Genomic DNA, 22843 nt, shown 5'->3' on the forward strand with positions numbered 1-22843 from the left:
AAGACCAGCTTTACAAATTTTAAGAAGCTCAGGCTTTCTTGCTTTCGGCCTTAAAGCGACTCCCACCCGGTTAGCTATAGCTTTTAAGTTCTCAATATTTAATGAATTTACCTCATTCCAAGATAACTCTCCCAGTTCTACAAATGCTTTGGCATCAAACGTGGCCATGTCTTGTTTATTTTAGCTCAGTAAAAATACAAGAAAACCTGATTTTTTTTTTAACAATTTACGATCAATTTGCCTCCAGCTTCTGAATCACTTGTTTAATCCAATGTTTCCGATCCCAGCTCACGAACCCCGAATCTGTTACAGGCAGCTGGGAAATGATAGGGATGGTTTCCCTTTTTCACCTCTCAACTGACCGAAAAGAGTGTTTTTATTAGCAATGTGTTTTAAACCCTCAGCGGTTTAAAGTAAACAGTCAGACAAATGACGGGTTTAAAGAAAGATAAATGTTTATTACACACTACCTGAAAATATGTGCAACTTCACCTACTCTCATACACATACAGAGATACACACACACAAAGAAAAGATAGAGGTTAGAAGATAACTTGCATTTAGGTCTGACTGTTTTTACAAAGAGTTCACGGCGCAAGCATGTTTTTCCTTTTCCCTGGTTCACTGAAGACAAGACTTTGAAATTTTCAGGAGGGTGAATGCGTTGTTGCAACACTTCGATTTGTTGTATCTCAGTCATAGTTTAATGTCAAAAACTCTGGTGCAATTTCGCAGGTACAGTGTTCAAGGCCACTTCCAATCACTGCCTTCTTGTAGTTTAAAGATGGTGTTATTAGGCAGGGCCCTTCATATTCTGGAGAAGACAGAATCTCTCTCTCTGGCTCAGCCTTTGTCTGCGCAGCATATACTTTTATTAAGCTCCTCATCAGACTCTGGTCTGTCATGTGACCATGGTTTCGCTTTAACATTGTTCTTTTAAATCGTGTCTGACGGCAGGGCCATTGTTAGACAATGGGGTCTGGGTGTCACCCATCTTCATTCCATTTTGATAAAATACAGTACTTTAACACCCATTCATTTGAGTTTGAATTTGGAGACACCATGTCTGCCATGCCATTGTTAACCCAATTTGATGGACAGGTAGCCATTAACACAGAATGAACAATTTACATTTTAAGGTCTTCTCCAAGGCTGGTCCAGACATGAAGATTGATTCAGGGTTCTTTTACTTTCCATGTATATTGGCAGTACAGGATGAGGTCACCTGACCTCTTGACTCCATCTTGTTTTTCAGGAAAAGTGCTCGTTTAGGGTTTGTTTTATAAGTTCAATTTTTGTTCATAATTCCTCCTAGTGTAAGCGTGACAATGCCATACTGCCATTTTCTAAAAAAGTTTAGTTTCGGTGAGTCTGCCACTTTCTACATCACCCTATACAGGCTGGAAGCAGTCGTTGTGGTGAGAGACTAGGTAACCAATGGCTCATTGAAACAGAGTGAGAAAGACGTGCTGTGCTGCAAAAGATAAATTACAGATGAGAGCAGTGACAATGCCTTCTACTGCCTCCATAAGATACTGCACCCAGATTGTTATGAACACTGGACGTCATAGTAAGGTTATGTTTTAAAAACTGGGATCTTTAATGCAGTGTAAAATGGACATTTGGAGGAGACATATGACCTCATACAAAATCTGCCCAGAGACAAGCCAGGAATCTTGGTTACCAGGAGAACAAGGAACCCAGATCAAAACCCTTTTGAAAGCAGGGTGCAACATTCTAAGGACAATGGGTTTCACTCTCCCAAACACTTACATTGTAAACAGAGAGCCATGGGCTCAAAAATGTAGATTTGAGTTGCAATTTTTAACAGCTGGAAACAAAGGGAGGCCCAGGTGGTTTTGCTATAGTCATGCTTATGGGCTGGAATTTTTCACTGGGTGGGAGGTCCCACCCACTGGCCAAAAGGTCAGTGATGAGCCCACCCCCGCCGGGCCTGAGGAATTTTTCGCTCCCCAGGCTCTTAACTGCAAAGTGTGTTAAGAGGTATATTCCACACTCTTGAAGGAACAGTCAAGTGACTATGAAATGATTAAAACTGCAGTTCTGAATGCATAGGAAGTGGCATCAGAAGCTTGCAGACAAAAATTCAGGAATTTAAAAATATGGCCAGATATTTTTGGAATTTGCTAGAGAGGAGGAAATGGTGTTTGATAGGTGGTATGGGTCAATGAAGATCAGCAAGACTTTGAGAACCTTAGGGAAGTAGTAATAATGGACGGATTTAAAAAGTGTCCCTCCTGAAATAAGGTGCCAGCTGGAAAAACAAAGTTGGTAAAACAAGAGATGCCACAGCAATTGCAGATGATTACGAATTAATCCACAGAAGCAGTAGCTCCAGGCCCCAGTTTGGAAGTTTTCAGAGATGTTGGAGAGATAGGAAGGTTGATAATGAAGAGAGATTTGGTTTCAATTAGAGAAAGGTTAAAAGAGAGGATCCAGGCAAGCTGAGTAGTATGAAAGAGAGACGACTAGGGTGGAGTCAAAAGGACCAACGTGTTATATTTATAACAAAAGAGGGCATGTTAAATCAAAATGTTGGAAGCTACAAGACAAACGGTAGCTGTGATAGACTTACCGAAAACCTGTCCTGAAAAGGATGCCCAATAGGTGGTGCCATTGACAGGCCAGTGGCCTTGGCGAATGTGAAGAATAAGCAGAGGGGTTCTCCACTGTGTGATGATGAATTAAAACAGGGATCTGAAGATTATAGAACTTTTGTGTTCAAGGGTAAGGTGTTTCCATACCCGTCAGGTGAGGCAGACAAGCCGATTGTGCTACTTAGAGATATAGGAGCAACTCAATCATTAATGGTAGTAAAGCATGTAAATTTTCCTCCAAGTAGTTCAATAAATGCAGAAGTCATACTGCAGGGCATTGAGGGAGGTTATTTATCTGTTCCATTGTATACGTTTAATTTACAATCTGATTTAGTCACCAGTCCGGTAACAGTGGGAGTCATCTCAGACTTGCATACTGAAGGTGCAGATTCATTGCTCGGAAATGACGTAACTGGGGAGAAGATAATTGTGTCTCCAGTAGTTTTGGAAAAGCCAGTTGAGATTGCTGAAACTAAAGTTTTGCGGAAGAATTTCGCAGAAGATTCCCAGATTGTGTGGTAAAAAGATCCCAGGTTCATAGTCTTTCTCATCTTGTCTAATTCTTAGTGGTCTGGCTGGCTGAAAGCTTTTTCCAGAACTTGAGTAGCGAGGCCAAATGGTTGAACAGACTGTCTTTGATTGAAGCACAACAGGCAGACCCCGATTTAAAGAAAATATGTCAGAGTGCTCTGAGACAGAGGCTGAAAAAATACCTGAGTGCTATAATCATAAAAATGACGTACTGATGAGAAAATGGAGACGTCCCCAGAGGCATACAGATGAGAACTGAGCTATAGTTCATCAGGTTGTTCTTCCCCCGGGGTACTGCAGTGAAATTTTGAGAATTGCCCATGAGATTCCAGTAGCAGGTCATTTGGGTATTCAGAAGTCACAGGCTAGGGTAATGATGCATTTTTACTGGCTCAAACTGCACAGGGATGTGGCCGACTTCCGTAAGACATGTCATACATGTGAGATGATTGGGAAGCCACAGCCTTCAATTAAGCCAGCCCCATTAATACAGATACCAGCTTTTGACAAACCTTTTAGTACGGTTCTTGTGGATTGTGTCAGATCCTTACCCACAACTAAAAGCTTGAGAGATGGTCATAGAACATCTCAAGGTTTCTCAGCAAGTGATGAAAACCTAAGTGGATAGAACAGCTAAGGCACATAGTGTTCAATCTGCAGACAAGGTGCTAGTTTTGTTGCCTTTTCTTGGAGAATATGGAAAGCTAGGTTCAGTGAACCTTACTTCATTAAGAGGAAACTAACGTGACCTATTTGGTTAGTGCCCTAGACAGATGGAAAAGTAAAAGGGGGTGTCACGTGAATACATTGAAATGGTACTATGACCGTGAACACTGTCAGCAGTAAATGTATGCCAAATGACAGAAATGACAGAGATCTCTCAGATTGAATCTCCTGCAGTGAAACTGGCAAACACATAAGTGTTAGGAAGTTTAGAAAGAGTTCGACATTATCATTCTGAGCAACATAAAAGGGACATAGTCGACTTTTTAAAAAAGAGTTTAAAGCAGTATGTACAGATAAGTCAGCTCAAACTTCTTTGGCTATTCATGGAGTTGATGTAGGGACAACTACACCCATCAAACTGAACCCTTATCGACTCAATCCTGATAAAATGGGTCAAGCTAGAGTAACAGCCCTATTAGATTATATGTTGATAATGTTGTAGAAAAATCATTCATATGGTAATTAATTTTTTTTTTAATAAGGGAGGTATTATGAACGTTGGACATTGTCGTATGATTTAGTTATTTGTGTCTGTCGTTATACTGTTATTGTTTGTTTCATAATTGTGGTGCATGAGGTCACTTATCTTAACGGTTTTTATTCCCAACCAGTGACACTGGGGCAGGTTAGCGTCATCTCAACATAGAGCCATAAAGTCATTTACAGTACAGAAGGATGCCTTTCAGCCCATCGAGCCCATGCCAGCCCTCCATGGAGCTATTCAATCAGTCACACTCCCTCGCTTGATCTCCATAGCCTTGCGAGTCTATTTCCTTCAAGTGTCCAACTTCTTTCTGAAGTCATTGATTCTCTCTGCTTCCACCACCCTTGTGTGCAGCGAGTTCCAAGTCATTACCATCGGCTGCGTAAAAAGGTTCTTACTCATATTGCCCCTGCATCTCTTGCCCAAAACCTAGTACTTGTACCATTAGTTAATGGGATCAGTTTTACTTTGACTAACTTATCTAAGCCTGTCATAATTTCGCACATTTCTATTAACTCTCGCCTGAATCTCCCCTCAATCTCCTTTGTTCCATATTTTAAAAACATTTTTAAATGCAGTGTAAAATGGAGTGGGAGGAGACATGTGACCTCACAACAAGTCTGCCCAGAAACAAGCCAGGGGTCTTGCTTACCATGTGAGCAAAGACCCAGATGAAAGACCCTTAACAAAGCAGAATGCAAGGTTGTAACACCTGAAAGGAACGGGTTTCACTCTCCCAGACTCTCATATCATAAACAAAGAGCCAGGAGCTCTGAAGGTGCAAACTCAAATTGAAATTTTTGGGGTAATTCTGCTGTGACCAGACATGCGGTCTCTGCATACTCAAAAAGACAAATGACTACTGACTGATTCTGGATGAAGTCAACAGGCTTTCAGAAGTCTGGAAGCAGTAAGGAAGACCTGAAGAAAGGAAGACTAGCGGGTGGCAGTCTCAGAATAAAGAGAGAAAACAACTGCTCTCAGAACACTAATACAGTGAAAGGCTGTGAAGACCTGAACCCAATTTGAAAGCTGAGGTTTGCAGAGGAAAAGGACCAACAGGGTCACCATAGATTGCCTTATTCATTGAAGTCCAGGTCGAAAGTGCTTGGAAGAAGTGAGCGAAGAGGACATTGACTTTGAGATGGACTGGGAGATTCAACCCATTGCAACTGGAGAAGTCTGGACTTTTAACTGCAAGGATATCACTTCAATGAGGATACTGTGTAATGTATCAATGTGATGTGGGGTTTTCAAGTGCTTTAATAAGTTAAGGGGAAATAGGTTTCTCTGTAATTTAGTACATGAGCTACTTAAAGTACTTCTTGTTTATGTTGGTTTTCAGTTAGTCGTTATAGTAGAAATCTTAAAACATAAAATCTTCTTGTGTACTACTTTAAGTTGGTTTGGGGGTTCATATTTCTGGTTTTAAAGTTAACTGTCTCAACTGAAGCAGTAACTAGCACCCATATCATTCTCCCTAATATACTGCGCCCGTATCATTCGCACTAATATATTCCCCCGCATTATTTGTATTAATGAACTGCATGTATTAATCTCACTAATATACTGTGTCTGTGCTATTTTTGCTAAGAAGCGCCCATTTTACTCACTATAATAAGACTGTATAATTCTCGCAAATACATTGTGCCCATATTGCTCTTGCTGATCTACTGCACCCGTACCACTTACGAATCTACTACCCTGTATCATTTGCACTAATATACTGCACCTGTATTATTCGCACTAATATACTGCACCCACATCATTCTCGTTAATATACTGCGCCCATATCATTCGCTCTAATATACTGCACCTGTATTATTCTCACTAATATATGCACCTCTATTATTTTCACTACCAAACTGCGCCTGCATCATTCTCGCTAATATACTGCGCCCCCATCATTCTTGCTTACATACCGGACCCATATCCTTCAAAGTGCTATACTGCAATATCACTCACCTTGATATACTATGTCTGTATCACACTCGCTAACATACTGTGCCCATATTATTCTCACTGATATACTGCACCTGTATCATTCTCACTGATAATACTAGGCCTATATCATTCTCGTTAATGTACTGCGCTGATATCATTCATGCTAATATACTGCGTCCCGTATTATTCTCACTAATATAGGCACCTGTACTATTCTCGCTAATATGCTGCACCTGTATTATTCTCGCTAATGTACTTCCCCCTATCATTCTCGCTAATATACTGCACGGATATCATTTGTGCTAACATACTGCACCCATATTATTCTCACTAATATACTGCGCCCTTGGCACTCCTGTTAATGTACTGCATCTGTATCATGCTCGCTAATATACTGCGCCAGTATCACTCGTGCTAATATACTGCACCTATATCATTCTCACTGATATACTGTGCCCATATTATTTGCACTAACATACTATGCATATATTATTCTTGCTTAGATACAGCATCTCTATTACTTTCTATAATATCCTGTAGCTGTATTATTCTCCCTAATATACAGCACCTCTATTATTCCCTCTAATGTACAACACCTGCAGTACTCTCCGTGCATTATAGTGTCTGTATTATCTACAATGTACCAAGGAGAGGATAAATGGCGCATGTTGCTGCATCATGTTTGGGCTTCATGGGCCAGCTGGTCTTTTCCCGGCCTGTATATTCTCCAGTGTGCGTTTTGCCTGCTATTCTTTATATAACTACGTCTGCTATTGTCTTCATGAGGTTTTCAATGATGCTATGTGTATCAGAGCTCTAAAGCAGCCTTCACTGTAAACTAGATTTAGCTATTTTTGAATGCAATCAGTTTTAGTGAGGCTGAACAATTATTTACTTGGGAGGAAATGTAGGGTATTATCCAACTTGCTTGTGGCATTAGTACCATTGAGGTTAATTTTATTAACAAAGACCTGGGCTCTGACTGGTTCTTTCTCTAACGTCATTATACAAGGAACACATCCCTCATGGGCACTGCTTGCTTTCCAACCAGGCCAATTTGAAGTTGCAGTGCACACTTTAAAGAAGAGAGCTGTTTTTAACTATAGTGATTATATTATTGAAAGCAACATAAGGCCATTGCCCCATGCAGTGATCAGTAATACAATTACATTAACAGAAAAAAAACACAGACAAAAGATGAGATGGAGCCCATGTTATGTACAAAGGGCCAGTCTGTCCTCATTTCTGTATGTTATTGAGTTAGCTAGGTGTGCAGCAAAGGTAGACTACGTCAATCCTTCTCTACCAATTGCTCATTGCAATTACATTTTACACACATAATTCTCATCACAGTTCCTCAGTTTGTTACCTACAGCTGAAAGAATGAAAATTATTAAAAGACAATCCTTTTAATTAAGATATTTTAAGACTGGCATGGGAGAAGAACTTACTGCTCCAGTGCTTCAAACTTTTCCCAAATTATTATTTCATTTTTTCAGGTTATTAATTTTAAAAAGAGACACAAAAAAATCATATAGCACACACTCAAAATACTTGACCAACACAAAGTAAATAAATGTAAGTCAGCTGAATTTTGTTAACTAGCAGAGTGGCAGTTGGGGCACTACGATGAGATTCAGCATTCTTGGGTTGGGACCCGGGACAATTGTGCTGCTAATCACTATCCAGTGACTATTGTTAGCAAGTGTCATGTTGAAACAGCACAGGCTTGGACTTGGCTGTCGAAACTCAGGCCTTTACTTACCTTAGTGACTGGGAGCGTGGAGGGATGGGGAGGACCTGAGGGGTTTGGGTTGTCACCTCCTCTACCTGACCTGCTCTGCAAATAAGATAGTTGTGGTTTTGGAAGAGGGTGCGTTTCTAGGTGTTGAGGGAGCTTGCCTGAAAAAGGTGTTAGAAGCCTTGCACATCTAAATAGGGGTCCTAATGTCAGTTGTATAATGCATAATTTAGGCACTGCTTGCCTAGACGTAAACATCCTTAAAAGGACCAGTGGAGACCCCTTATACTACTGTGGTGCTCCTCCTGGCTCCACAAGAATACTGTGAGCTGCTAAATTCAGTGATAATGTTGTACAATTGTTTTCCATTGTCCTCACCAATTTTCTCTTGAACTGCCTTTTTCCTGCAGGAAACTTCTTAGTTAACATTTGATCTAACTATCACTGGATATGGTTAAAATATAGCACACCATTAATCTCCAGTGGTGCATAAAGTAACAATATTACCTACCGTAGGCTGCTGGGTCGGCAATGTGTTGCTGCATAAAGCACCCAAAACCAGAGAGGTTGGTGGTGATACTGGGGATGCCCATCACTGTGCACTCCGCTGGGGGAAGAAAACAAATGCTAAATCCAATCAGCATCCACTTATTCCTGACAGCAGTGATTAACTAATTAAATATCGTAAAGTTAGACCTTTCACTGCAACAGTGAACATTACTGTAGAACTCATTTTTCTCACATAAACATCAGTGGTCAACAGTCCTTTTTAAAAAAATTTTTGAGATACAGCACTCAAACAGGCCCTTCGGCCCACCGAGTCTGTGCCAACCATCAACCACCCATTTACACTAATCCCATATTCCTACCACATCCCCACCTGTCCCTATGTTCCCCTACCTATACTAGGAGCAATTTATAATGGCCAATTTACCTATCAACCTGCAAGTCTTTGGCTGTGGGAGGAAACCGGAGCACCCGGTGAAAATGGTTGGGTTTTGGTGTGAGTGCCCAGTCATTTTAAAAACTGAAATACAGACTGAAAAACTGCGGTTTTAATTGTGGCAATTGAAAAGGAATACTGTGAGCTCGACAGAGTGAACTTTTTTTGTTTTGGGCTTGTACAAGAGAGCTTGGTTGGTGTTTGAACATGAGTGAGTGAAAACAGATGACATTTAAACATGGAGAAGTGAAATTATTGGGCATGTTATTTAAACAAAATCCCAGCTGGACAGGCCAACAATGAATTCATGTTTGCATGAGTCTGCACAGTATTATGACCCAATTTTCTGCACTGCAAAGTTCCAACGCCATTGGCAACTCTCTAATATCTTCCCATGGGAGCTTAGATCGTGAGTGTTTACAGGCTATTACATCGCACATGATGTCCGCAGACAGATCATTTGGGAGGAGTCACTGGATAGCGATCAGGAATCAGAACCCTGGTGGATCTTTCTCCTCTTTACCATAGAAGCACTGAGACCATCTATAGCATCTCAAATCCCACCCTGGCTGAAAACAGATAACTCGGTCAAGATTAGGGATCAAAGCTTGTATCCCCCTGATCTGTCTGGCTCAGTGTCACACCAAACAGAGCATGCAATGACTTGGCTATTTAGCAAGCTTAAAGTAACACAAGATTCAAAATAAAAACTAAGGATTTCGCAGTCAATGACAAAATAAGGGCACTCGGCATTGACTTTGAAGAAAGATCTAGTTATCTCTGTGGAATGGTTTTCCCCTTTGCTGACGGCAGTTTGAATTTTTTTTTATTCATTCATGGGATGTGGGCATCGCTGACTAGGCCAGCATTTATTGCCCATCCATAATTGGCTTCAAGAAGGTGGTGGTGAGCCGCCTTCTTGACCCGCTGCAGTCCATGTGAGGTAGGTATACCCACAGTGCTGTTCGGAAGAGAGTTCCACGATTTTGACTCAGCGACAATAAAGGAACGGTGATATAGTTCCAAGTCATCATAGTGTGTGGCTTGGAGGGAAACGTGCAGCTGGTGATGTTCCCATGCATCTGCTGCCCTTGTCCTTCTAAGTGGTAGAGGTCGTGGGTTTGGAAGGTGCCGTCTAAGGAGCCTTGATGCATTGCATCTTGTAGATGGTACACACTGCTGCCGCTGTATGTCGGTGGTGGAGGGAGTGAATGTTAGTGGATGGGGTGCTTTGTCCTGGATGGTGTCGAGCTCGTCGAGTGTTGTTGGAGCTGCACCTAACCAGGCAAGTGCAGAGTATTCCATCACACTCCTGACTTCTGCCTTGTAGATGGTGGACAGGATTTGGGTAGTCAGTTGCTCACCGCAGGATTTATAGCCTCTGACCTGCTCTTGTAGCCACGGTATTTATATGGCTACTCCAGTTCAGTTTCTGGTCAATGGTAACCCCAGGATGTTGATAATGGGGGATTCAGCGATGGTAATGCCATTGAATGTCAAGGGAGATGGTTAGATTCTCTATTATTTGAGATAGTCGTTGCCTGGCACTTGTGTGGCGCGAATGTTATTTGCCACTTATCAGCCCAAGTCTGGATATTGTCCAGGTCTTGCTGCATTTCTACACGGACTGTTTCAGTACCTGAGGAGTACTAAATGGTGCTGAACATTGTACAATTATCAGCGAACATCCCCACTTCTGACCTTATGATTGAAGGAAGGTCATTGATGAAGCAGCTGAAGATGGTTGAGCCTAGGACACTACCCTGAGGAACTCCTGCAGTGATGTCCTGGAGCTGAGACAATTGACCTCCAACAACCGCCACCATCTTCCTTTGCGCTTGGTACGACTTCAACCAGTGGAAGGCTTTCCCCTTGATTCCCATTGACTCCAGTTTTATTAGGGCTCCTTGATGCCACACTCGGTCAAATGCTGCCTTGATGTCAAGGGCAGTCACTCTCACCTCACCTCTTGAGTTCAGCTCCTTTATCCATGTTTGAACCAAGACTATAATAAGGTCAGGGGCTGAGTGGCCCTGGCGGAACCCAAACTGAACGTCACCCAGTAGGTTAGTGATAAACAAGTGTCGCTTGATTAAACTGTTGACGACACCTTCCATCGCTTTACTGATGATCAAGAGTAGAATGATGGGGTGGTAATTGGCCGAGTTGAATTTATCCTGCTTTTTGTGTACGGGACATACCTGGGCAATTTTCCACATTGCCGGGTAGATGCCAGTGTTGTAGCTGTACTGGACCAGCTTAGCCAGGGGCGTGGAAAATTCTGGAGCACAAGTCTTCAGTACTATTGCTGGAATGTTGTCAGGGCCCATAGCCTTTGCAGTATCCAGTGCCTTCAGTCGTTTCTTGATATCACGCGGAGTGAGTCAAATTGGCTGAAGACTGGCATCTGTGATGTTGGGGACTTCAGGAGGAGGCCGAGATGGATCATCCACTCGACACTGCTGCCTTATCTTTTGCACTGATGTGCTGGGCTCCCCCTCCTGTTAATTGTTTAATTGTCCACCACCATTCACGACTGGACGTGGCAGGACTGCAGAGCTTAGATCTGATCCATTGGTTGTGGGATCGCTTAGCTCTATGGCATGCTGCTTACGCTGTTTGGCACGCAAGTAGTCCTGGGTTGTAGTTTCACCAGGTTGGTACCTCATTTTGAGGTATGCCTGATGCTGCTCCGGGCATGCCCTCCTGCACTGTTCATTGAACCAGGGTTGATCCCCACTTGATGGTAATGGTACAGTGGGGATATGCCGAGCCACGAACTTACAGATTGTGGTCGAGTACAATTCTGCTGCTGCTGATGGCCCACAGCACTTCATAGATGCCCAGTTTTGCATTGCTAGATCTGCTTGAAATCTATTCCATTTAGCACAGTGGCAGTGCCACACAACACGATGGAGAGTATCCTCAATGTGAAGACAGGACTTTGTCTCCACAAGGACTGTGCATCGGTCACTCCTATGAATACTGGACATCTGCGACAGGTAGATCAGTGAGGACGAGGTCAAGTATGTTTTTCCCTCTCGTTGATTCCCTCACCATTTGCCGCAGACCCAGTCTAGCAGCTATGTCCTTTAGGACTCAGCCAGCTTGGTCAGTAATGGTGCTACCGAGCCACACTTGGTGATGGACATTGAAGTCGCCCACCCAGAGAGCATTCTGTAGCCTTGCCACCCTCAGTGCTTCCTCCAAGTGGTGTTCAACATGGAGGAGTACTGATTCATCAGCTGAGGGGGCGGGGAGGGGGCAGTAGCTGGTAAGGTTTCCTTGCCCATATTTGACCTGATATCATGAGACTTCATGGGGTCCAGAGTCGTTATTGGGGACTCCCAGGTAACTCCCTCCTGACTGTATACCACCGTGCTGCCACCTCTGCTGGGTCTGTCCTGCCGGTGGGACAGGACAAACCCGGGGACGGTGATGGCGGTGTATGGGACATTGTCTGTCAGGTATGATTCCGTGAGTATGACTATGTCAGGCTGTTGCTTAAATAGTCTGTGGGACATCTGTCCCAACTTTGGCACAAGTCCCCAGATGTTAGTAAGGAGGACTTTGCAGGGTCGACAGGGCTGGGTTTGCTGTTGTCGTTTCTGGTGCCTAGGCTAATGCCGGGTGCTCTGGCCGGTTTCATTCCTTATCAACTTTGTAGCGGTTTGATCCAACTGAGTGGCTTTCTGGGCCTTTCAGAGGGTAGTTAAGAGTCAACCACATGCTGTGGATCTGGAATTATGTGTAGGCCAGACCAGGTAAGGACAGCAGATTTCCTTCCCTAAAGGAGATTAGTGAACCAGATGGTTTTTTTTTTAAAACGACGATTGACAATGGTTTCATGGTCACCATTAATTCCAGATTTATTAATTGAATTCAAATTTCACCATCTGTTGTGGTGGGATTCAAACCCATGGCCCCAGAGCAATGCCCTGGGTCTCTGGGTTATTAGTCCAGTGACAATAACACTACGCCACTGCCTCCCCTCACGCGCCAAGTCACAGGGATCTCTTGACATGTAGCAGCCAATCACATTGAAGTATTAACATACAGCAAACTAGTTAAAAGCACTTAATCTCCTTCACTTTTAATTAAAATTTTTAGATAGTGAAATAAGTACTATTTCACCAATTCTTTGGGCCTCCTTATCTCGAGAGACAATGGATACGCGCCTGGAGGTGGTCAGTGGTTTGTGAAGCAGCGCCTGGAGTGGCTATAAAGGCCAATTCTGGAGTGACAGGCTCTTCCACAGGTGCTGCAGAGAAATTTGTTTGTTGGGGCTGTTGCACAGTTGGCTCTCCCCTTGCGCCTCTGTCTTTTTTCCTGCCAACTACTAAGTCTCTTCGACTCGCCACAATTTAGCCCTGTCTTTATGGCTGCCCGCCAGCTCTGGCGAATGCTGGCAACTGACTCCCACGACTTGTGATCAATGTCAATGTGACCAATAGTGAAACTAAATTAAGATAAACAAATGCTTAAGAAAAGAATTTTTAATTTTCTTTTTAAAAGAAGTGATTTTTTTTTTTTAAATGGAGAAATTAAATATAAAATTAGTTTAGGGCCAGTAAGGGCATTTAGAAGTAGTTATGAAGTTAACATCAGTTAAAATCCCAGTTACACTTCATTCAACAAGGTGTAACTTTTTCAAGGATTTTAACAGAGAGACTAACAGCGTAAGAGAAGTTCTTAAATAAAAACAAGAAATGCTGGAAACACTCAGCAGGTCTGGCAGCATCTGTGGAAAGAGAAGCAGAGTTAACGTTTTGGGTCAGTGACCCTTCTTCGGAACTGACAAATATTAAAAATGTCACAGGTTATAAGCAAGTGAGGTGGGGGTGGGGCAAGAGATAACAAAGGAGGTGGTGTAGATTGGACAAGGCCACATAGCTGACCAAAAGGTCATGGAGCAAAGGCAAACAATATGTTAATGGTGTGTTGAAAGACAAAGCATTAGTACAGAATAGGTGTTAACGGACTGAATATTGAACAGCAGCAAGTGCAAACATGAAAAAAAAACAGTGGGTAAGCAAACTGAACAAACTAAGATGAAATGAAATAAATGCAAAAAAAAGGTTGTAAAAAATGTAAAAAAGAAAAAACTAAAAATGAAAGTAAAATGGGGGGCTGTCATGCTATGAAATTATTGAACTCAATGTTCAGTCCGGCAGGCTGTAGTGTGCCTAATCGGTAAACGTTTCGGGTCAGCGACCCTTCTTCGGAACTGACAAATATTAGAAAAGTCACAGATAATAAACAAGCGAGGTGGGGGTTGGGCAAGAGATAACAAAGGAGAAGGTGCAGATTGGACCAGGCCACATAGCTGACCAAAAGGTCACGGAGCAAAGGCAAACAATATGTTAATAGTGTGTTGAAAGACAAAGCATTAGTACAGATTAGGTGTGAATATACTGAATATTGAACAGCAGCAAGTGCAAACCTGAAGAAAAACAACCTGAAAAAAACAGTGGGTAAGCAAACTGAACAAACTAAGGTGAAATGAAATAAATGCAAAAAAAGATTGTAAAAAATGTAAAAAGGAATGTAAAAAAAAAAGGAAGAAAAAAATAACTAAAATGACTAAAAATGAAAGTAAAGTGGGGGGCTGTCATGCTCTGAAATTATTGAACTCAATGTTCAGTCCGGCAGGCTGTAGTGTGCCTAATCGGTAGATGAGATGCTGTTCCTCGAGCTTGCGTTGATGTTCACTGGAACACTGCAGCAATCCCAGGACAGAGATGTGAGCATGAGAGCAGGGGGGAGTGTTGAAATGGCAAGCAACCGGAAGCTTAGGGTCCTGCTTGCGGACCGAGCGGAGGTGTTCCGCAAAACGGTCACCCAGTCTGCGCTTGGTCTCCCCAATGTAGAGGAGACCACATTGTGAGCAGCGAATACAGTATACTACATTGAGAAGTTCTTGTCAGTTCAGTGATTTCTAATTGATTACAGTCTAGGGGGAACTCAACTGCGCACACTCTTGGGAAGTGTAGAAACACTGACAACACCTTCTGGACTTCTGGGTTTAAATGCCCATGTGCAGAAGAAAGAAGCTGATGTCAGTTTCAGTGGAGTAATCACTGTGAGCACTGACAGTTTCGCTGTCATTACCACTGCAAAATCCAGGCCTGAATTTTACAGAATTGTGGAATGACTGATTCAAAACCAAATCTCATTAAGCGGAAGATGCCACAGGAAAATCTCCAAAGCAATAGCCACTTCTCACCTGACAACAGGAACCTCTGCCCTGGTACCAACTGTGTCAGAATTATTGCACCTCATCATAGGAAGGAAGGGGCGAAGACGTAAGCAACAAAGACAATTCCAGGTATCAGGAATTTGAAATACGAGGAAAGGTTGGGGAAATAGACTTACTTTCTTTGGGGGTTGGATGGTGGGTGGTAGGGGATGACTTCAAAGTGAACAAATCAAAGCTCTCAAGATGGTGAGTGAAATAAGAACATGAGAAATAGGAGCAGCAGTAGGTTATTCAGCCCCTCAAGCTTGCTCAGTCATTCAATAAGAACATGGCTGATCTGATTGCGGCCTTAACTCCACTTTCCTGCCTGACCCCATAACCCGCGACTCGTGTCAATCAAAAATCTAACTCAGCCTTGAATATATCCACAGCTCTCTGGGGAAGAAAATGCCTGACACTAATGACCCTCAGAGAAGAAATTCCTCCTCATCTCCTCTTAAATGGGAACCCCCTTAATTTGAAACTGTGCCCCCTGGTTCTAGATTTGCCCCCACAAAGGGAAACATCCTCTCAGCATCTACCCTGTCAAGGCCCCTCAGAATCTTATATGTTTTAATAAGATCACCTCCAAATCTTCTAAACTCCAATGAGTATAGGCTCAACCTTTTCTTATAAGACAAACCCCTCATCCCAGGAATCAGCCGAGAGAACATCCTCTGAACTGTTTCCAATGCAAGTAGGTTGGGGAGGCAGTGGTGTACTGGTAATGTCAATAGGCTAATGCTCTGGGGACATGGGTTCAAATCTCACCATACCAGATGGTGAAATTTGTATTCAATTAATAAATCTGCAATGAGGAAAAAAAAAGCTAGTCTAACGGTAACCATAAAACCATTGTCGATTGTTGTAAAAACCCATCTGGTTCACTAATGTCCTTTAGGGAAGGAAATCTGCTGTCCTTACTTTACCTGGTCTGGCCTACAAGTGAGTCCCGACCCACAGCAATGTGGTTGACTCTTAACTGCCCGCTGAAGTGGCCTAGCATGCCACTTGGTTGTCAAGGGCAATTAGGGATGGGCAACAAATACTGGCCCACATCTCGTGAAAGAATAAAGGAAAAAAAACAGTCCCTCGTTAAAAACGAGACCAAAACTGCAAACGTTACTCCATGTGTGGTCTCACTAATGCCCCGTACAGTTGTGGCAAGACTTCCCTACTTTTCTACCCTGACCCCTTGCAATAAAGGCCAACATTCCATTCCCTTCCTAATTACTTCTTGTACCTGCATGCTGACTTTTTGTGAATCATGTACAAGGATACCTAGATCCCTCTGTACCACAGCATTCTGCAGTCTTCTTACATTTCTCTTCTTCTTGGAATAAGAGAGGAGATTGTGCAGATTTTATTTCACTCAAAGGATAATAGAGATGTGGAATAAGTTCAGAAGATTATTGAATTGGGTATATAACTCAGTGGAAAAGTTGGTAGGTGAGGTTCATCCATCAAAAATAGAAGCTACTCATTGGGCCTAATGGAATTTCCTGTTTCTAAAAAGCTTGGCTCTGAAATTCTGTGAGGGTTCTCTTTGTCTCACATCATAGCTTTAGTGGGAGACTGACAAGCCCAATCAAAAACAGTGTAAAAACATGAAGATAGCAGGAGACCAGAGATTTCCTGCAGATTTTCAGGAAGTTGACAATGGATTCAAGGCGTTAAAGAGATGGTTCAGTGCTGTTCTATGCCCAACAGTGTTCAATGTACTTTGTAAATACTATTGGGTCCCTGTGACGTTGCTTATGGGTACACTGGGTTCTGGAACATGGGTGATGTTTAACTGCTAACCTGGCTTGTCCCTTTAAGGTCATTGCTCACGTAAACTATAGGAAAGTGGTCTAAACAGACAGAATGTAGTAAATTCAGCTATTTTTAAACTGCTAAGGCCAATCAGAAGGCGACTGTTAGCTAAACTTCAGGTCACGGAACTGCTTAATTTCCCCAAAAGCAGTAATTTTCAGCTTCAACGTCTGCTGGAATAAAGTCACCTACCCTCCAGTAGACTGCCAAGTGGCCATCTTTCATGTAGAAGCCTCAACAGTGAATGCCATTAGGCTATTCCACAGTGGAGGGCATCATTACCAAACCGAATCTTGGTTTCAGGTAATTATCAATTTCCAGCATCGATTATGAATGGAAATCCAGCTGATTTTTCCCTTCTCTCTTGCTCAAGATGTTGAGGGCAATGTAGTAGCCCTGCTACCGTTCGAACTGAGATCCACTAATCCAGCAGAGACTAGGACCTTGGACTTCTGGTCTGTACGGCTCAGTTACATGCTGACTTTATTTACTGATCTGTTGGGGGGAGTACCACCAAGCCACAGTGGGCGGCACAGTGGCGCAGTGGTTAGCACCGCAGCCTCACAGCTCCAGCAACCCGGGTTCAATTCTGGGTACTGCCTGTGTGGAGTTTGCAAGTTCTCCCTGTGTCTGCGTGGGTTTTCGCCGGGTGCTCTGTTTTCCTCCCACCACCAAAAGACTTGCAGGTTGATAGGTAAATTGGCCATTATAAATTGCCCCTAGTATAGGTAGGTGGTAGGGGAATATAGGGACAGGTGGGGATGTGGTAGGAATATGGGATTAGTGTAGGATTAGTATAAATGGGAGGTTGATGGTCGGCACAGACTCGGTGGGCCGAAGGGCCTGTTTCAGTGCTGTATCTCTAAATAATAAAATATAGGGGTAGGTTAACTCTAATAGAAATAATAATTGAGAAAGATGTAAAACAGGCTGCCCAATGACTAGCATGTGTTTTACACTATTGCACAAAGTTAAAATCTACCCCATGTGTCCAGCTGGAATGCCAAATAGTCAACTAAGTATATGCATTCACCTTTGAACATTTTATTTGCAGAATAAAAGTTATGAACATGAGAAACCAAGGAATGACAATGAGTAGTTTTGGTTCATCAAGTCCCCTTCTGCCACAGACCATTAATTAATCACTTCATTGCTCTATTATGGAGTCTACCCAGCCACCTTATTCCCAGAAGACAGACTGTACAGGTTTCACCATGCTTAAAGGTAAAGCATTCACCAACTCCAAAATACTTGTTTAACCATATACTTTACATTATACATCCAAGTTGCCCTTCCAATGGTCCCAGAAGCCCAAGAATCATCATGGTCTGCTCTGATAAAAATCAATGCTGTTGGTAACTAGCAATTCAAAACCTAACTAGGTACTCCCAATGGCCTAATTGGTAGATACAGCACTTGATATTAGAGGCCTGCTCAGGTCGTGAAAAACGAACCAGACCCGAACCACAGCGGACTTGATCCCGACCCGACCTAAACCCGTCCCCACACAACTCGACCTGACCATCCCTTTACTTACCTTCCGACTGGGAAGCTCCACGAAGCTGCAGCGCATGCGCAATGACGTCATAGTGACATCACCCGTTGACTGCGCAGACTCAGTTTCGTCCCGAACTCCCAACTCAGGTAAGATTTTTTATTTTTAATACTTACCGGCAGAGCACTTACAGTGTGTGTCCGGCCCGGCCCGACCCGACCAGAGCCTGAAAGCTGGACCCTGAAAATGGGCCCGACCCGAACCAGACACATGTCGTCAGGTCCCGTCAGCTTCGGGTCGGGTAGCAGGCCTCTACTTGATATGGTACTCAGCCACAAAGACCAGAATATACCATGTTTGATTTCTGGGCAGTACTGGGTTAGCTAACCTCAACCAATATTTCAGCTGGGGTGCTACAACTGGCTTTATAGGCCCCAAGTTTGAGGGGCAAATAATCAATCAAGGTTCCTACTCCTGGTATTATCCAGTGATCCAATGTAGAATTGAGGCTGTATAGACTTGGGTAAGCTCAGCTGGTTTTCTCTCTATGATTAAATATCCTGCCAACACTCACTATCTAGTTTAACATTTGAAGGAAGGTCACTTTGACAAAGTACTTGAGGACTGCTGGTAGCCAATTGCCCACTTGCCTCCCAAAGTTGCTGCTTCTTCCCACTTCTCCAAATGAGTCGATGCTTCAGGTCCCAGTGTTGGACCTCTTCCTACTCGCATGTTGCAAAATTCTTGCATCTCCTTATTCATCAGTTTTAGTGTCATCAGTTCTCCTTCGACACCTGCCCAAGCCTAGGTGTTGCCAACTCTAACCATTTCCCGGACAGTGCCACTTCTCCCCATTCAACCCACTCAAGTCCCAATGCACTTTCTGTAGTCCCGTCCCAATGCTTTTCAGCTTTTGTCTGACTCTTCAAGTCAAAACAGTCTGCCTTTCCCTGGTCATGCACTAAAGTCCTGACAGGCTGTTTCTCCCTTTCCAGTGATAATGCCTTCCTCTACTCACTCATGTTCCGGTGCTGCCACCTTTGTTCATCTGCACAAGTCCAGCTGCTTACTAGTTACCATCCTTTTTTGTTTAAAGCAGTTCATGAATAACAATTTGAGGAAAATATCGTCCTTAGTTCTCCAGGCAATGCAACAGCAGATTGGTTCAGACACAAGACTGATAATATAAATGACTCCTTTCTGCAGCTTACCACACAGCTGTCACAACTCATTTCCGTCCAAGATACTCAGATTTATCTTCTTCACAATGTGAGGCTGATGGGCCAATTATGAACCGAGCATTCAAACGAATAGGGCTCAAAAAGGTGCTTATTGACAGTTTTTTGGGAATAGTGAAATGAAACCTACAAAATGAGCCTCTAATGACACCGAGCTATTCAGTGAGAATTTTTCGCAATGATCCACCTCAAATAATCTTCCGCATAGTTCTTTGATTTGTTACTGCTAAAATCGAGGGAGAGGAAACCAATGTGTCTAATAAAAAAAATCTCTCCTGAAGTTGATTTGTTTATAAAAAAAAATAAATAAATGTTAAAAAAAATAATAATTGCAGTCATTTTCTTTTAGTCCCCTGTATAATGGAGACTGTATACAGTGGACTCAGGGTGATGATTATTTTATACAAAACGTATGTGTAGGGAAGTTAATTGCATCCAGGAAGCAGTAAGTACGTACAAAAGGTGCATCATGCAAAGCATCTTGGAGAAGCAACTTACAATGTTCTCTTACAAGATAAAGCGTTGTTGTCTGATGCAGGATTCTCCTCACCATCAGTTTTAATCCTCTCTTTCTCTATTGCAACCTTACTTTGCTTCTAACTCAATATTTCCCAGGATCTCAAAACTGTGTTTCAGTTCTTGTTTGTCTTTTTCCTCGAACTATTTTGTTCCTCTGAAGCTTAGATGCGATGGGATATGAGTAAGTAAGTTGGCAATATATCCAACTGCTCTACACAAACATCAGTAGCGCAGTGTCAATCAACGGGTGGGAATCTGAAAGTTTCCCGATCAAATCTGGAGTCAGACAGGGCTGTCCTCTGTCCCCGGTCTTGTTTGTTTGCTGTATTGAACCCTTTGCTGAGTCTATTAGGAAGGATGCGAGCATAAGAGGGGTGACAATCCCAGGCAGCGGAGGCACTCAGGTCAAAACCTCCCTGTACATGGATGACGTCGCCGTCTTCTGCTCGGATCCGCTGTCCGTGCGCAGACTGATGAGCATCTGCGACCAGTTCGAACTGGCCTCGGGAGCCAAAGTTAACCACGGCAAGAGCGAGGCCATGTTCTTTGGGAACTGGGCTGACCGATCCTTTGTCCCCTTCACCGTCAGGTCAGATTACCTGAAGGTGCTGGGGATATGGTTCGGAAGGGCCGGGGCGTGCACCAAAACATGGGAGGAGCGAGTAGCCAAGGTACGACAAAAGTTGGGCATGTGGGGGCAGCGATCTCTCTCCATTGTGGGTAAGAACCTGGTCATCAGGTGCGAGGCGCTCACGTTGTTGCTCTACGTGGTGCAGGTCTGGCCCATACCCCACTCCTGCGCCGTGGCAGTCACCCGAGCCATTTTCCGCTTCGTCTGGGGATCTAAAATGGACCGGGTCCGGAGGGACACGATGTTCAAATCTCTGGACATGGGCGGGAAAAATGTACCCAACGTGGCCCTCATCCTGATGACCACCTTCGTGTGCGGCTGCATCAAGCTATGTGTAGATCCCCAGTACGCAAACTCCAAGTGTCACTACGTGCTGAGGTTCTATCTGTCCCCGGTGTTGCGAAGGATGGGCCTGGTCACATTGCCGCGGAACGCTCCGTGCAGTTGGGCGGCGCCGTACCACCTATCCTTCGTGGAGCAGTTTCTGCGGAAAAACACCTTTGACCACCGGTCCATCAGGCAGTGGTCTGCACGGAATGTCCTCAAGGCCCTACGGGAAAAGGAAACGGTGGATCCTGTCGGATGGTTCCCCGAGCAGACCGTCAAAGTCATTTGGCGGAATGCCTCATCACCAGAACTTTCAAACAAGCACCAAGACGTAGCTTGGCTGGTGGTGAGAAGGGCCCTCCCCGTCAGATCCTTCATGCACACCTGAAGTCTCGCCCCCTCCGCACAGTGCCCCCGCGTTGGCTGTGGTGGGTAAGAGACGGTCGCCCACCTCCTCCTAGAATGTGCCTTTGCAAAGCAGGTGTGGAAAGAGATGCAGTGGTTTTTGTCAAGGTTCATCCCAAGCAGCTCTGTAACACAGGAGTCTGTGCTCTACGGGCTGTTCCCAGGGACGCACACCGAGACAAACATCAACTGCTGCTGGAGGACTATCAATTCGGTGAAAGACGCCCTTTGGTCTGCCCGAAACTTGCTGGTCTTCCAGCGCAAAGAGTTGTCCACCACCGAATGTTGCAGACTGGCACATTCCAAGGTCCAGGACTACGTGCTGAGGGACGCACTAAAGCTTGGGGCAGCCGCAGCAAAGGCTCAATGGGGAAAGACCACAGTGTAAGGTTCCCCCACCAAGTTGGACTGAGGGGCTGGATCCATGGGAAACCCCTCGAACTGTATCGTTAATATTCTCAATTGCTGTAAATGTAAAACTGTAATTGACATGACAATTGTGAAACGGAAGGGTTGGGAAGAAACTCATGACAGTATTGAAGGAAACTGATCTCCCTTGCAATGTTTGTATTTTTGGTGCTGTTTGGAAACTGTTTGGCAATGTAATTTTTACAGATTTTTATGAATAAAGTATATTTTGGAAATAAAAAAAAAAGTTGGCAATATATAAATAAGGGGACAATAAAAAGAGAAAATGCTGGAAATACTCAGTGTGTCAGGCAGTATCTGTGGAGATAGAAATAGTGTTAACGTTTCAGTTTGATGACTTTTTATGAGAACTGGAAAAAGTTAGAAATGTAATAGGTTTTAAGCAAGTGAATGGGGGGGGGAGGGTGAGAAGAAGAACAAAAGGGAAGCTCTGTGATAGGAGAGATTAAATGACAAAAGGGTTGGTGGTGCAAGGCCAAAGGCAACGTAATGGAACAAGTAAAGAAACAAAGGATGTGTCTAGAGGAGGTGTGAATGGCAAACTGATGAACAACTGCCACCTGAAAGCAAAAACAAGAACATAAAAGAGTAAAACAGAAACCTATAAAGAAAAAGGCAACAGAATGGGGGCAGAGATTATAGTCTGAAATTGCTGAACTGCTTTTGTATGAATAAGGGGTTTTGATGAGTCCTATTTGCAGTTGAACAAAATATTATTTAAAAACAGGATGATTCTTTGCTGTACCGTATTGATGGACA

At 43.5% G+C, this 22843-nt stretch overlaps 1 protein-coding gene across 6 annotated transcripts in view; it reads right to left on the reverse strand.

The window, feature by feature from the left end:
• The window catches only part of LOC137377031 (glycogen [starch] synthase, muscle-like), a 132131-nt gene that overhangs the window by 13502 nt on the left and 95786 nt on the right, over positions 1-22843 (reverse strand). For 5 of the 6 annotated variants that reach the window (XM_068046187.1, XM_068046184.1, XM_068046190.1 and 2 more), the window contains one exon: positions 8556-8651. In XM_068046187.1, the coding sequence (XP_067902288.1) occupies positions 8556-8651 (96 nt within the window). Of the gene's footprint in view, positions 1-490; positions 1475-8555; positions 8652-22843 lie in introns of those variants that run through there. The other variant, XM_068046191.1, reaches the window with a different exon arrangement.

Source organism: Heterodontus francisci, chromosome 14 (assembly GCF_036365525.1).
Source record: "Heterodontus francisci isolate sHetFra1 chromosome 14, sHetFra1.hap1, whole genome shotgun sequence".
Classification (NCBI taxonomy): domain Eukaryota; kingdom Metazoa; phylum Chordata; class Chondrichthyes; order Heterodontiformes; family Heterodontidae; genus Heterodontus; species Heterodontus francisci.